Source organism: Antrostomus carolinensis, unplaced genomic scaffold (assembly GCF_000700745.2).
Source record: "Antrostomus carolinensis isolate BGI_N321 unplaced genomic scaffold, ASM70074v2 scaffold21334, whole genome shotgun sequence".
NCBI lineage: Eukaryota > Metazoa > Chordata > Aves > Caprimulgiformes > Caprimulgidae > Antrostomus > Antrostomus carolinensis.
Window position 1 is genome coordinate 2,276 of NW_010308971.1, and position 13,839 is coordinate 16,114.

The 13,839-nt window shown below is 37.3% G+C and overlaps 1 protein-coding gene across 1 annotated transcript; it reads left to right on the plus strand.

Annotated features, from left to right (window-relative positions):
- Positions 1-234: 234 nt before the first annotated feature.
- LOC104518644 (transmembrane protein FAM155A) lies at positions 235-12,101 on the plus strand (the record flags this gene model as incomplete). Its single annotated transcript, XM_010165961.2, has 2 exons — positions 235-406; positions 11,806-12,101. Coding segments are annotated over 2 exons (468 nt in total), but the record flags the coding sequence as incomplete, so codon positions are not given.
- Positions 12,102-13,839: the final 1,738 nt, after the last annotated feature.

A 13,839-nucleotide genomic window follows, 5' to 3' on the forward strand; every position in this document is an offset into this window, starting at 1 on the left:
TAAAAGCATAAGCCTAGTCCTGTCTAATTGTTGCTATTAAGTGACTTGGCTGGAGTTTTCATTTCTGAAACTGGGATACAGTCAAAAGTTAAGAGTATGTTTTACCCAGGTGATATTCTCCCAAAATTTGCTTTCAGAAGCAGCATTAATGTAGGCGTGTAGTACAATATGTTCTTCTAATAATGATAGTGCTATTGTCATCCATCTATACTTCTGGTTCTTCTCTTTTTCCAGACTGTCTACAAAGCCTGGCTCTGTTCCCAGTATTTTGAAGTCACACAGTTTCACTGCAGCAACAGAATTCCTTGCAAGCAATACTGTTTGGAGGTTCAGACGAAGTGTCCCTTTATATTACCAGACAATGATGATGTCATCTATGGAGGACTATCAAGTTTCATCTGTACAGGTATAGTACAGAAAAGCTAATTTCACTTGTTTTCATAAGTCTAAATGTGAAGGAAAATGTTTCTTCCTTTAACTCTAACAGTGAGAGCCTGAAAGTATTCATCACAAAGATTTCCAGGAGGTGCTAGAAGTTGAGCCCAGATTTAGTAATGCACATTTACACTACAACTTGCCACAGTCATTAACTTTACAAAACAAAATTGCCAGAAATTATTTCTGGTGATTTTTTATGCTTAATAATTTGGTGGAAGGTATTTGTTGCTCTGTGTCATGCAGCACTCAGAGAAAAGAGGCTCTGTGTCATGCAATATTCAGAAAAGAAGAGAAAGACAAGATCAGTTTTTAGTATATTCACCTTTGTTCACCTGCATTCTTATGTCAGATTAATGAAGAATCTGAGGCATAGCATTCAAAACTGTGCAGCAGCTCTTGGAAGGTTAATGTCTAAGGAAAGGTCTTTCACTAGTGAAAAATTTTAAGATTGAGTTGTTCCCCTGTGAAGAACTGATCTTTTGGTCTCTTCTTGAGTCTTGTTACATTCTGGGAGTATTTTAATTTTAAAAGGTATTGCTAATAAAGGTCTATACATCGATTGATGAAATGTTCTGGTTCCTTTCACATTCCATTCTGCTCCAAACGTTATCCCAGAATGATCCAACCAGAGAGGACATTGTAGGCTAGAAATGCCTACATCTCAGATTCCTCAGATACTTTTTTCAGAACTGGCTGGGAGTCATCCACAGAAAATTTCAACTTATATCAATGTCATCTGCAGGTTTCTGGTGCCTAGAGTATCATCCAAGAATCTTGAAGATATTTAGGCAACTTATTCCCGCTAAATCAGTGTGGTGGGTTGACCCTGGCTGGATGCCAGATGCCCACCAAAGCCCACTCTATCACCCCCCTCCTCAGCAGGATAGGGAGGGGAGAAAATAAGATACAAAAAAAAACAAAAACAAGAACAAAAACAAACTCGTGGGTTGAGACAAAGACAATTTAATAGAAGCAAAGCAAAGCTGCGCGTGCAGAAGCAAAAGCACAAAATATTTATTCTCTACTTCCCATCAGCAGGCCATGTTTGGCCACTTCCTGGGAAGCAGGGCTTTCATATGCATTGAGGTTCCTGGAGGACAAAATGGAAGTAACGAATGTCCCCCCTTCCCCCTCCATTCTCCTTGCTTTTATTTCTGAGCAGACGTCATATGGTATCAAATACCCCTTTGGTCAGTTTGGGTCAGCTGTCCTGGCTGTGTCCCCTTCCAAGACCTTCCCCACCCCAGCCTACTGTGAGGGAAAATGTTGGAGAGACAGCCTTGATGCTCTGCTAGCACTGCTCAGCAGTAACCAAAACACTGGGGTGTTATCAACATCCCTCGAGCCACCAATACAAAACACAGCACTCTGGGGGCTGCCACAGGGAAAATCAACTCCATCCCAGCCACACCCAATACAATCAGGAAAAAGGTATTTCAGCACTTAGATCAATTGACAGCCTGGTCCAAATATCAGAAAGTAGACAGTCTCCACCTTAAATTAGAGCTGCAGTGGAAAACTTGATACTAAATGAGTTGCCTGAGGTAAGCTAGTTAAAAACAGAGTAAATTATAAAACCCCATAAATGCTCTATATCATCTCAGAAACAGGCATAATGTTAGTGGCAGCTCACTTCACCTTATACCTTATGTTTTGTTTTAGGGGCCCTCTGGTAGCAAGATATTTACTGTATTTCTTCTTGAAGATTAAACCTATTGCACACAGTCAAGCAATACCCATCCATATGCAAAAGAAAATATAATGAAATGTAAGCTGCATTATAATTTGGTAGCCATCAATAAGTTAATGATGCTTAGCAATTCACCCCAATGTATTTCATAAATATCGATAGTCTTCCAATATGCATATATGAGCATAATTTTCCGGTTTAAGATAGGACAGTAAAAGCTGAACATTTTTATTTACAATATTTCTACAATATATGTGTGTGTGTGTGCATGTATATACAAGTGTGCATACTTGCACACATACACAATGGCAAAGAAGAAATAAACAATAAACAAAGCCGTCTTAGAATTATTTCAGAAAATCTTAGGAGATACATATCCGTCTCCATTTTCCTGGTATATCTCCAAATCCAAATTCATTCCTAAAACACACAAAACAGATGACTTTGCAAAGATTACTGACAGTTGATAACTCTGAGTTTGAGCTGAAAAGATGATCTAGGGGAGGATTAAACTCATTTTATTGCAGGTAGTAGTAGTGTGGGTATCTACACATAAAATCTATGACTTAAGCTCTCACTAGAGTCACTGAAGATCTACTGTAGTCAGTAGAGCTAAGAGCTGTTTAATTCAGCCTATGTACCCATCTGCACCCGATGAGCTGACTGCTCCCTATGCCCTGCTATCTGTACAGGTTGCACTCCATTTACTGTAGTTGCTGTTAGTCACCAAGGTCTTATTGCAGGCACCTAAAATCAGTGTGACCTGAATCTTATCTCAGCAGTCCACTAATATTAGGTTGAACTTTGTGTCCTCACGAGTCAAGACCCACAGCAACAGCAGAGCAGGGATTGTATTCCTGGACTGATAAGAGTCAACATGCTGACACCAGGCAGTTGTGTGCAAGAGAAGATGCTGAGGAGAGGTACAAAGCTGCAGTTCAAACTTTGTCTGGAACACAGGCCCATTGCCACCCTCTTATTAATGAGCAAGTCATTGTAAGAGCACTTTCTGTAACCAAAAAATGATAAATTAGACTAATGTCTGCTGTGAGACTAAAAAATTACACTTCTCTGCAGCTTAACAAAACCAGAATTATTTAATGCAAAGTACAGTGAGTTCAATCACAAAGTGCTCTACCTCAGCATAGCTTGTAGTTTGACAGTTAACTTGAACTCCTTTTGCAGAAAAGCAAAGGAAAACAGTTCGCCCAAGTTTTAAGGGAACTCTTCTCCTTCTGCACTTTCTGGCATTTCTAGTTACTGATCATGCTTTTCCTGGGTGGGTAAAATTCAATGGCAAAACCCAAGAGAGTCAGGTCAAAGGTATTTCTATTTGATATTTAGGTGTTATAGCTGATTGTCTGGTGTCTCCATTCAACCTAAGTTCACTGTGAAGCTGGTCACCATTGAGCTCTGCTACAGGAAACACAGCAGGAACAGACTTTATATTCAGGGATTACTTACGACTGGTAATTTGAAACAGCCTGTCATTCATTTAAATTAGGTTTGAATATCTCTGCTGCTCCTGACTCCAATGGTGTCCCATGGAGAGAAATGTTACAGATCCTATTTTTTAAATTTTGATTTATATTTTTAGATAAATCCAGCAGGAACTGAGTTAGGTTATGTTGGTGTGTACATTTTTCCCCCGTGTAACTGATGAAAGACTAGCTGGCTAGCTAAGGAACACTGTTAATTACAAAATATTATCTGGAGAAAAAAAGGAGCCTCTCTGCTTATAGGATTTTTTAGCTCTCAGAAACATCAAGAATTTGTGGATTCTGATTTTCTTTAATAATATTTTAGAAGCAATAGTTTTATAATTAGAGCTTCCCTTCCTCCTCTCCATGGTAATAGATTATTTCCTCTAAGGTCCAGTAGAGATTCAGGTTAATGAAAAGACAGAGGATTGATTTCTAGAAAACATTTCAATAAACTGTGGAAGACAGCTAACAGGAAAAGGTGTACCAGTGATAGCTGGGTTTTTTTTATGTTGACTACAGCACAGACAGTGAGGTGTACATATGAACATAAGATGCTGTTTTCCAGTTGGAGTTAGGTAAGAGGCTGGTGTGGCTTCACGGCTCTGGCAGTGCTGGCAGCTGCTATGGTGGTACTGATGTTCCACCTCCCCTTGCCACCCCTGTCCTACTGCAGCAGTGAGCAGTGAGCAGTGATGCAGGAATACATGCTGGAAGCATGGGCAAGATAGCACCAGTGGGCAGGGAACCCATATATCTTTTTTTTTTTTTCTTTAAGGACAGGATTTTCTCAAGGTTGGAGGTTGTGGGGGAAAAAAAAAAAAAGAGAAAAAAAAAAAGTACTGGAGGCTATAAAATGAAATAAGAACAAAGGTTTTAACCATCCTTGGGAGGTCCATGTGATGAGAAAACAGCATAAGACAGGCTATGTTTTCCCCAAGAAATTTTGCAGTCATTGTTATCTGAGAATTCCTAAATAGGTATATTTAAAATGTTTTTTAAAAGTGAATATGGCTATATGTGGAGTCATTATAGGGGGCAGGCTGGAGCCATAATTGTGGCTAAGAATTACACACAGTGGTGGTGTACTTGCTCTCTTGCAGTCCTTGTACACCATCAAATTAACAAAAAAACACAGTTGTAGTTTATAACAAGGGGCAATGGGCAAAAATTGGAACACTGAAAGTTCCAGACAAACTTAAGGAAAAACTTTTTTACTGTGAGGGTGTCAGAGCACTGGAAAAGGCTGCCCAGAGAGGTTGTGTAGTCTCCATCTCTGGAGATGTTCAAAACCCGCCTGGACGATTTCCTGTGCAACCTGGTGAAGGGAATCTGCTTTAGCAGGGGGATTGGACTAGATGATCTCCAGAGGTCCCTTCCAGCTCCTATGACTTTGTGATTCTGTGATAATATCATTTAATAATGACTGTTTGAAAATTCCTGAAGGACAATGAGTAAGAAGTGTTCTAACCTAAGAATTTCTTACTTGATTACCTCCAACGAAAGCAAATAGTGGGAAAAGGACAGGGGATGTTACGCTAGTTGTGTATCACCGAAACTTGCCTTTTGTAGAAACTCATGAGGATGTGGAACAACTGCAATGCAAAAGAAAATACTTGGGAGATTAATCAAAATAATTCTAATCACAGTGTGGTTCTGATTATGGAAATATGTGGTTAGATAGAAAGAAGTTTGCGTTTCTCTATCCCCCCTTTCTTCTATGAAATAGAAGGAAAGAAGTTGATATATCAGGCGCTGTTCTGGAACATACTGGTTTTCATATTCATTAAAGTTGAGTGGTTGCTTTCAGTTTAGACCTTTTGAGTTTATATCTATATGATTAAAGTTTCCAGTGGTTTCATCTAATGTTTCTTTCTGCAGCTGTCTAGAATTGCCCATGCAGAACAGAATCTTACTTAAGGGAGTGTATTATTACATATTAGTGTTTAGACATACATACACACATACATGGCAGTTTACAATGAATGAGTCCCATGCAAAGTTGCAGGTTAAGATTTTTAATTGCAACTCCTATGAAAACAGTGTGCATACCAGTAGGACTGTGGTCATCTTTTCCTTTTTTTTCCCCAGTGTGAATGGAAGATAGGGAAGATGTCTTTCACACATGTTCTTTGAGTGTGAAAAGAGAGCTGAAAGATGTATGACTCTGTACAGAGCACTGGGAAGAGATTAATAATACTTCACAACTCCTGTTTTTCCCATGCCTTCCAAAGTAATGTGGCCCAGCAGCTGTCCTGGGGACTGGTCCAGTCCATGAACTGCTTCTGTTTGGCTTGTTACCATCTCCCAATGGAGACAGAAAGAGCATTCAGAGGCCATAAATGTTTTCTTCACAGCTAAAACTATCCCCTCAGGCCTTCAGTTTGCTCAACCCAGAAAACATGAGAGCTCATTTTCCATAAAATGAGCAATCAGAGGTGTCCAAAGAGTGGACAGAAGAGACTACCTCTCCTTCACACACACATCCCTTCCCCAGGCAGCCAAGATATGCCGTCAACACCAATGCTCCAGTTGCACTCGTATTAGTAATTTAGTTCAGGAGTGTACTTCTGAAGCAAATCTCCTGTTCATATTCCTTACTCTTTGACTAGCATAGGGTAGAGATCTTGGTTGATATAAACTGGGCTCCTTTGCCTTAAACTAAATTAGGAGATGCACTACAGGACCATACCTAGCACATCCCAACCACTAATGCACATTTGGTCTACAGAATTAGACTAGAGCTAGAGTGAGGTAAAAACCCTTCAAACGCATTCAGGGTTGTCATGAGATACTCAGCTCCAGTTGTTTCATTATACAAATCTCCTTCTTTTACCCAAAACTACTTGTTAATACAGATATAGCTTATTCTGTCTGCTGGGAGAACAGTCCTGAAACTGCTACCCATGTGCCAAGTCTGGACCACTTTAGAGTGCAGAATTAGGGGCTATATGTGCTGCTAAGGGCTTTCTTTGTATTAATCAAGACTTAGGATCTCTTTGTGCCTTGTGGTGTTACAGGGCCATCACCCAGCAGCAAATATCAGGCAAGAAATCCCAGACAGGCACTCACACTCTTTACTTGTACGATAGATGTCATGGAATTTAATGGAGCATTTGAGTTCCTCTTTGAAGGAAAAGAAGGAAATGTAGCGAGCAGCAGTAAGGCAGAGATGTGTTGTATTATCTTCTTCCAAAACTGGCATGGTACCCTGTGGTATTTCCTAAGAGCAGTGACATCAGAACGGATCTACTGCCACCAAGAGGAGAATCAAATTTATCTGCTCTCCTGTGCTGAAGTCTTCTGATATTTTTCAATATAGGAGAAGGAGAAAGTAAGGGGAGAGAAGAGGTGAGAGGGCGGGTGATTCATGCTTTGAATGACTTCTATCTTTCTGTTCAGTTCATATTAATTTAGGCTCCTAATTCCATGTGTTCTGATCAACTTCTCAGTTACTTGTAATGTGTGGTGTGAATATTCTCCTATACATTATTTTTTGGCAAATATCACTAACATATACTTTTGTGATCTATGCAAAGTAACACTTCCTCAGAAATTCCTCCTCCTTTAGTATAAAGAAGTGTGTTCACCAGAAAGGAAACTGTCAGTCATACTTCACTGCACACACTAATGTTTCTAAGGATGTAGTGAGAATTATTAAAGAGAATAATCACCAACCTGTAGAAAAGGTTTGTTGACCAATAAAGCTCAACAAAGGTATTGGGAACAATTCTGTTAACTGCAGCTTATTCTCAAGGGGCAGATGTGTGTCTGGGTTTCACTAGCAGGTTTAGCTACAGAGTGTCTGTTTCAAAAGAGGTGTCCTGATTTCAGTGCAATTTGAAAAACAATTTCCTTGATAAAATGTGATGTATAGAATGCATCACAATCTATCTTTTCTTTATAGAACAATTCAAGAAGAGAAAATCTCTGAATTCAATCCACTTTATGTTGTTCTTGGCAAACTCCAAAATATATATATACTTGATCAAAATTCTTACTCTAAAAATAACCCATAATAATGTGCCATTTGCCTGCTGTCTAGTTATCTCAGTAGGTCCTAAAATATCAAAATCATCTTTTTGAGTCTGGCGTTCATCTAGTGCTGAATACTGGGGTTTTCCCATTAATGAGGTCCCATATTATAATAGGTTTATTAGCTGCAAACATTATCCTACAAAAATAACCGAGGTCATTAATCTATTGATATCCCTGAACTTTCTATGGCAACTCAGTACTTAGACATGTATCACCCTTTCCTTTCCTATGAAAGTAGTCAATTCTTTCAATTAAAAATTGTACATAATAGAAAAAAATTGGGGGGTGGGGGGCTTCCAGATCAGATGTAAGCAAGTAGAGAAATCTAATCAAATAATATCTAACATGTTCTGTTGCCTTCTGAAGTTGGAAAATGTTAATATTATAATCTCAGAAATAATTCCTCAGAAAGAGAAATGTCATGCAGAGTGTTGGCATTCACTGGTACAATGATGTCACTGCTGGATGGATCACTCTAGGCAGACATTATTTACTTTATGCTTCACAATAAAATGGGCCATTCAAAACTTCTGCTATCCTACATCCACTTATCTATTTTTTTTCTTCTAGTTCATGGTACTTTCTTCAAACACAAGAAGCTTGGTATGCTTCTCAAAATAATCAGAAATCTATGTTAAAAATTAACACAGTTTACAGTTATACAGAAAGAAAATGACGGGAAAAGATAGCATATCAAAATATCTGGTTTATTTCGTGGTTTTCCAAAATACTTTTCCAGTGATGACAACAAATATATCAACCAGATCAGTTTCCTTTGATGGTGACTGGAAGATGTGGAATACTATGGCTCCACACCTCTTTCTGTAGCAAAGAAATCAAGAAGTGGGCCAAGCCAAACCAGCTGCTACAAATACAGATCCAGCTACAAGCATGACACAACCTGACAATGTTGGGGTGAGATGTGGAAATGCAATCAACTCTTTTGCATGCTGGTTCCTGTGCAAAAGAAATGCAAGTGCTCAGATAGAAATTACAGTATTCTCTGAGTTAGCTGGTCTTCTAGTAGATCAGCAGACCATGCATGCATAGAGAGTTTTTGTGATTTTAATTCTTGCATAAGAACATATTTGTGATTCACTGTTTTTCCTCCGAAGTTGTTTATACACAAAGTGAATATGATGATCACACTGTCACTCCTTTTTCTTTCAGTATTTTTCAGCTGAGCAAGATACACAGGATTTATCTACTGTCATGGATCCATTAACATAATCTCAGTTAAATGAGTAGCCTTAATTCTTACATCAGAATTAGTAACACACACTCCCTACAGATATAACTGCTGTGCTGATCATCAAATTGTTGCCCTCATATGAAAAAGTATCTGATTACAAAGCAAAGAGATGATAGCTTTTACATGGCCTTCATGACTGACAACATATCTGTCTGGAGAATGGTTTGATACCAAAAAAGTATCCTGGAAAATTCTAGATAACTAAGATCTGCTAGTGAAATATAGCTGAGTACTGGGAAAAGCTGGGAAATGGAGATCCAGAGCTGAGAATTTTAAGTGCAAAGTGAAAAGCAAAGTAGATTTCAAGCCAGCAACAGCTGGTAAATTAGTCTCAGAAATATAATTACTGAACACCCAAGTAATACAAAGTAATTATGTCTATAAAATGAATTATAAAGACAAAAGAAGAGGGAAGCCTTGGTGGTTTGGTGGGTAAAGGTATCCTTTCTATTTCTTATCCCAAACTCTGTGCCCATATCAAGTATTTTCCTAAAAGAACAAAATAGGGGTTTTTCTCTATGATTTTACAAGGTTGATGTAGCTAACTTTCCAGGGTTTCTGGTAACTCACAGGTTTGTGACCCTCTGACTGAGTAAACCAACTGACTGGATCCAAGTGGTCAAAACTGATATTCATGGCTACAAATAAGTATATGGTGAAGCACAATTGTGACATTTTATTACTTCAGTGCAAAAGCTCTGACTGAATTAATCTAAATGTCCTGCAACTGGCATATGAATAATGGTTCTGTAGTTAATGGATTATTAAATATTTAACTGCAAACTAAAAACCTAAATTCAAATTGCTGAATTGACATAAAAAGGAAATGTAATTTTGCATTAAGGAATAAGTTCAATGCAGCTTTGAATGTGGAGCTGTCTTCAATTTATTTATAATTCAATAAGTGGATATGAACTATTTAAATACCTTTTGATTGCCAACTTGTATATATAGGCTTTGATTTCAAAGGAAGTCTGGGTTTTCCTATAAATAGAAGGGCAGGAAATAGTTTGACTAGTAAACAAGTCTCAGTGGTATCAAAACATTAACCATTCTCTGTTCCTCTTCAGTTACAACTAATAGTTTGAGGTACTGCAGTCACAGAACAGATTGTATAATAATCTGCTTTGGGAGGCACTTTCTGGATGTTACCATGTTTAAAAACATGTTTATGCACACAAACACCAAAAGATGCGTCTCAGAAAGCAAGATGTCAGCAATAAGATTGCTTTATTAAACTTGTAATAAAGAACTGTCCTCGAGTTCCAAAATGCAGCAGAGTTTCTTAAAAACATGAACTACATTCTGCAGTGATCTGAGAGAGGACAAATAATTTTACAGCATTGATTCACTGCCTTATGTACCTGACTGCATAGGTGCAAAAATGGTCTAATTTCCCACAGAGTAAACCCTGATTTTACAGAAGTCGAACAAGTTGTTCTCATTCCCGTATCTTTAAAAACTTGTTCGAATCCTAAAACAGATACAATTTTACTTGGACTTATGTATAAAATAGTAGACTATTGTGTGAGCCATGTAAAAAAGTTCTAGAGTAGGTTTAATCTGCATTTTAATATGCTCAGCATACTTAATCCACTTTTTGTTTAGTTGCAGATCACTATTCTGGAAGTAGGAATGAAAGAGTTCAGTTTTATGTTATTTTAAGTTGTGCTGCTTTTCTTTACAGGTTATTAGCAAAGTACAGGCAATGCAGTTCCTGATTATGCCTAAACTTGTAGGCATTGCTTTTTGAAAGTAATATCATTGCTGTGATACTTCAGACAAAATGTAATTCTTCTCCCAGGAAACAAAGTTGATTTATAAATTATAACAATTACATAGCTTTTTTCAAAATCTTTATCCTAATAATTCAATACAGATAGTTTTTTTCTAGTAAAACTTAGAGTAATTTTTTTTACTACAATTTTTTTTCCAAGATCAGTTTAAATGGAGAAAAGGTGTTTGTCCATTATGCTAGACTTTCTTGCATTTAACCATAAGTTAAACAGGCTAAATTATCTTCTTTTAATTTATGAGAAGATATGTGACGAGTAAACAGAACACTCTGGTTACGTTAGTGTAGCTTATAGTAATTCAGACAGTATTGACAATTTCCAAAAAGATAGTTGTGTCTTTTGGAAAAGACAGGATTCCTCTAACTGCTAAAAAATTCATAATCAGATGAAGCTAAGTGACTCAGTGAGGTTCTAAAGGTAGAAATAGCCTAGATGTATAGTCAGAAATAACAAGAGATCCAATTATTGCATGGCATGGAGAGATGGTTTTCATCTCTGAGATATGCCAAAGAGAACATTCTAGCTGGAAGAACTCATCTGAGGTAGGGTAAACAAGTATACTATGAAGAGCTCTATTTGGAAGCTGTTCCTGTGAAGCTGTTGGATCTGTATTGGTTTGACAATCAATATTATCTATATTGTCGGTATTCCAATTATTTGTTATTTAATGCCTGTCATTGCATGGACAGTGATATTACTGGTATACACTCGCAGACTGAGGAAGAATTTCAAGATTCTTTAAAATTTTGTGGAAATACCCAGTTTTATTAGTTATTACTTCATCATTAGTTTTTATTTCCCAAGAAGGAAGAATTAAAATATCCTTATCATTCAAACATCAAAAATTACTTTTTAACACCATTTCTTTACACAACCATGTCTAGTGTCATAGTCCTGTTGAATGATCTTTTGATACTGCTTCTTGCTAGATAATGCATATCCCTTCAATAACTCTAATTATACAAAATGTAAGCATTTTGAGGGCCCCAGCCTAACCCGAAGATGTGGATTTGATAGTTTAGACTAAACTGTCAACTGTTGCTTTGACCTACCAACTTCTGCTAATATTTTTGTGCCTGATGTTTATTTTTTCTTTTATCTACCCTACAGGGCTCTATGAAAACTATCCAACCAATGCAGAACCAGAATGCTGTGATGTCAGATGGGGACTATTATCAGATCATCAATCCAAAGGGACTATAAAAACAAGTGGCTCAACAATGTGTCACAGGACATCGCTCACAGTTTCATCAGCATCAAGACTGTGTAACAGCAGACTTAAACTGTGTGTTCTTGTATTAATTCTCTTACATACAGTACTTACAGTCTCAGCAGCACAGAACTCAACAGGACTGGGCTTTGGAGGCATAACAACTTTGGAAGATAATTCTACCAACGAGGAATAAAAGAAAGGATTCATCTTATATGACAGAAACACAACAGGCCCAAACGACTACAGTCAAAAATAGCAACGACTGAGTGCTTTACCCTCAGATATCTTCTTGAATGATCTTTTGGGTAAAATGAAAATGGGCCACTACCCAAACAACAAGGACGCATGAACACAGCTTTTTATTGACTAAAAGGCTGTATAGTGACTTAAATTTCTCACACCATTTTATACACTGTGTTTTAATGTTTGGAGTTTCTTTTTTGTTTGTTTTTTGCACTTGTTAATACAGGATTTTATTTTTGGGACGGTTTCTCAAAGCTAAATTAAGTCTTTTCTCTGTCGATATATTTCTAGTCATTGTGTGTGTTCATCTGATAGTTCTGTCTTTTATGTCCTGTCAGTTTCTATTAGAGGAATGACTGCTATGATTTCATGACATAGCAAAAAACCAACAAAAAACAACAAAAAAACCAACAAAACAAAAAAAAACCACAAAAAGAACAACAAAACAAAATTTAAGGGAAGAAAAAAAAAAAAAGCAACCACAAAAAACCCCAAACAAACCTAACTGTCCTCTTACTCACAGGAACCATTCATCTCCTTTCCCCTCCCATCTCCCGTCGCAGACAACGTACATTTGCTTCTGTCTGTGTAATCACAATGAATGGGTACACAATTCCAGTGTGCCTCTGCCACTGTTGCACAACCAGTTGACTGAGCAAAACCAAAAGGAGCATGAAAGGGGTTCCTTTTATCAGAACAAACAAGTGCTCTCCTTACAAGGTGGGATCGGACAGTTTAAAAATTTTTAAAAATATATAACAAACTGTTGCTCCAATACCCATTTTGAAGAAGTCCAGTCCTTTCTCACTGGTCAGTTGAACAGGAGCAGCCTTTTTTAGACATGCTATGTAAAACCAGTTATGCTCAGCAAGTTGAGTAGTTGGGAAGCCTTCATATTGGAGGTGAAGGATTGGCATTCATTGTGAATTACGTTTTGAGTTCTCCTGCTGTCACATAACCAGCAGCTTTCCATAAGGAATGGGAGCAAAAAGCTTCCAAGATCCAAGTCTTTTTGTCTCAACAAAATTACACTAGATGCCTTTGAGCATCTATAATACCAAGTATCTCTTTGGTTTTGATTCCACTGTTTTTCTAATACCTACATGTTATTGAAAGTTACTCTAGTTATTAAGGGTGCACAAGAATGTGTTAGCACAGATAAAGAAACTATTTTGTTTTAAATATATAGGACAACTGTTTTCATAAATGTGCAATAAAAACAGTAAAGATATACTAGGATATGAGTAGTCAAGAGAAAAGATTGTAATCTGCTGATTTTTCATTGTTTGGAGTAGTTTTTAATTTGTTTAATTTTATTTTTGTGGGAACATTTCACCTGCTGAGTGTATGAGAATTTGCTTTTTAAAAAGGCTTTCTAGAGTTTACAGTAGAATCAATGGAAGGAAAAGTTAATAAGGGCTGTTTTTAAAAACTTTACATTCCTTCCTATTCTCTAACTACACTTGGGAAGTGCACTTTAAAGATGTTTGCTGTGTAGCTGGGAGATGAAGGAAAACTATAGGAAATGTTCTCTTAGGAAATAAAATATAGTTAACTACTTTCTAGCTATGAAACACCCCTTGATAAACATTAATGTTGGAAGAACTTTTAATCACTGGTGCATAATGTGTTTTTGTACACACTCTACAGTCTGTTAAATTCTGGAGAAAAACAAAAAGAAGATACAG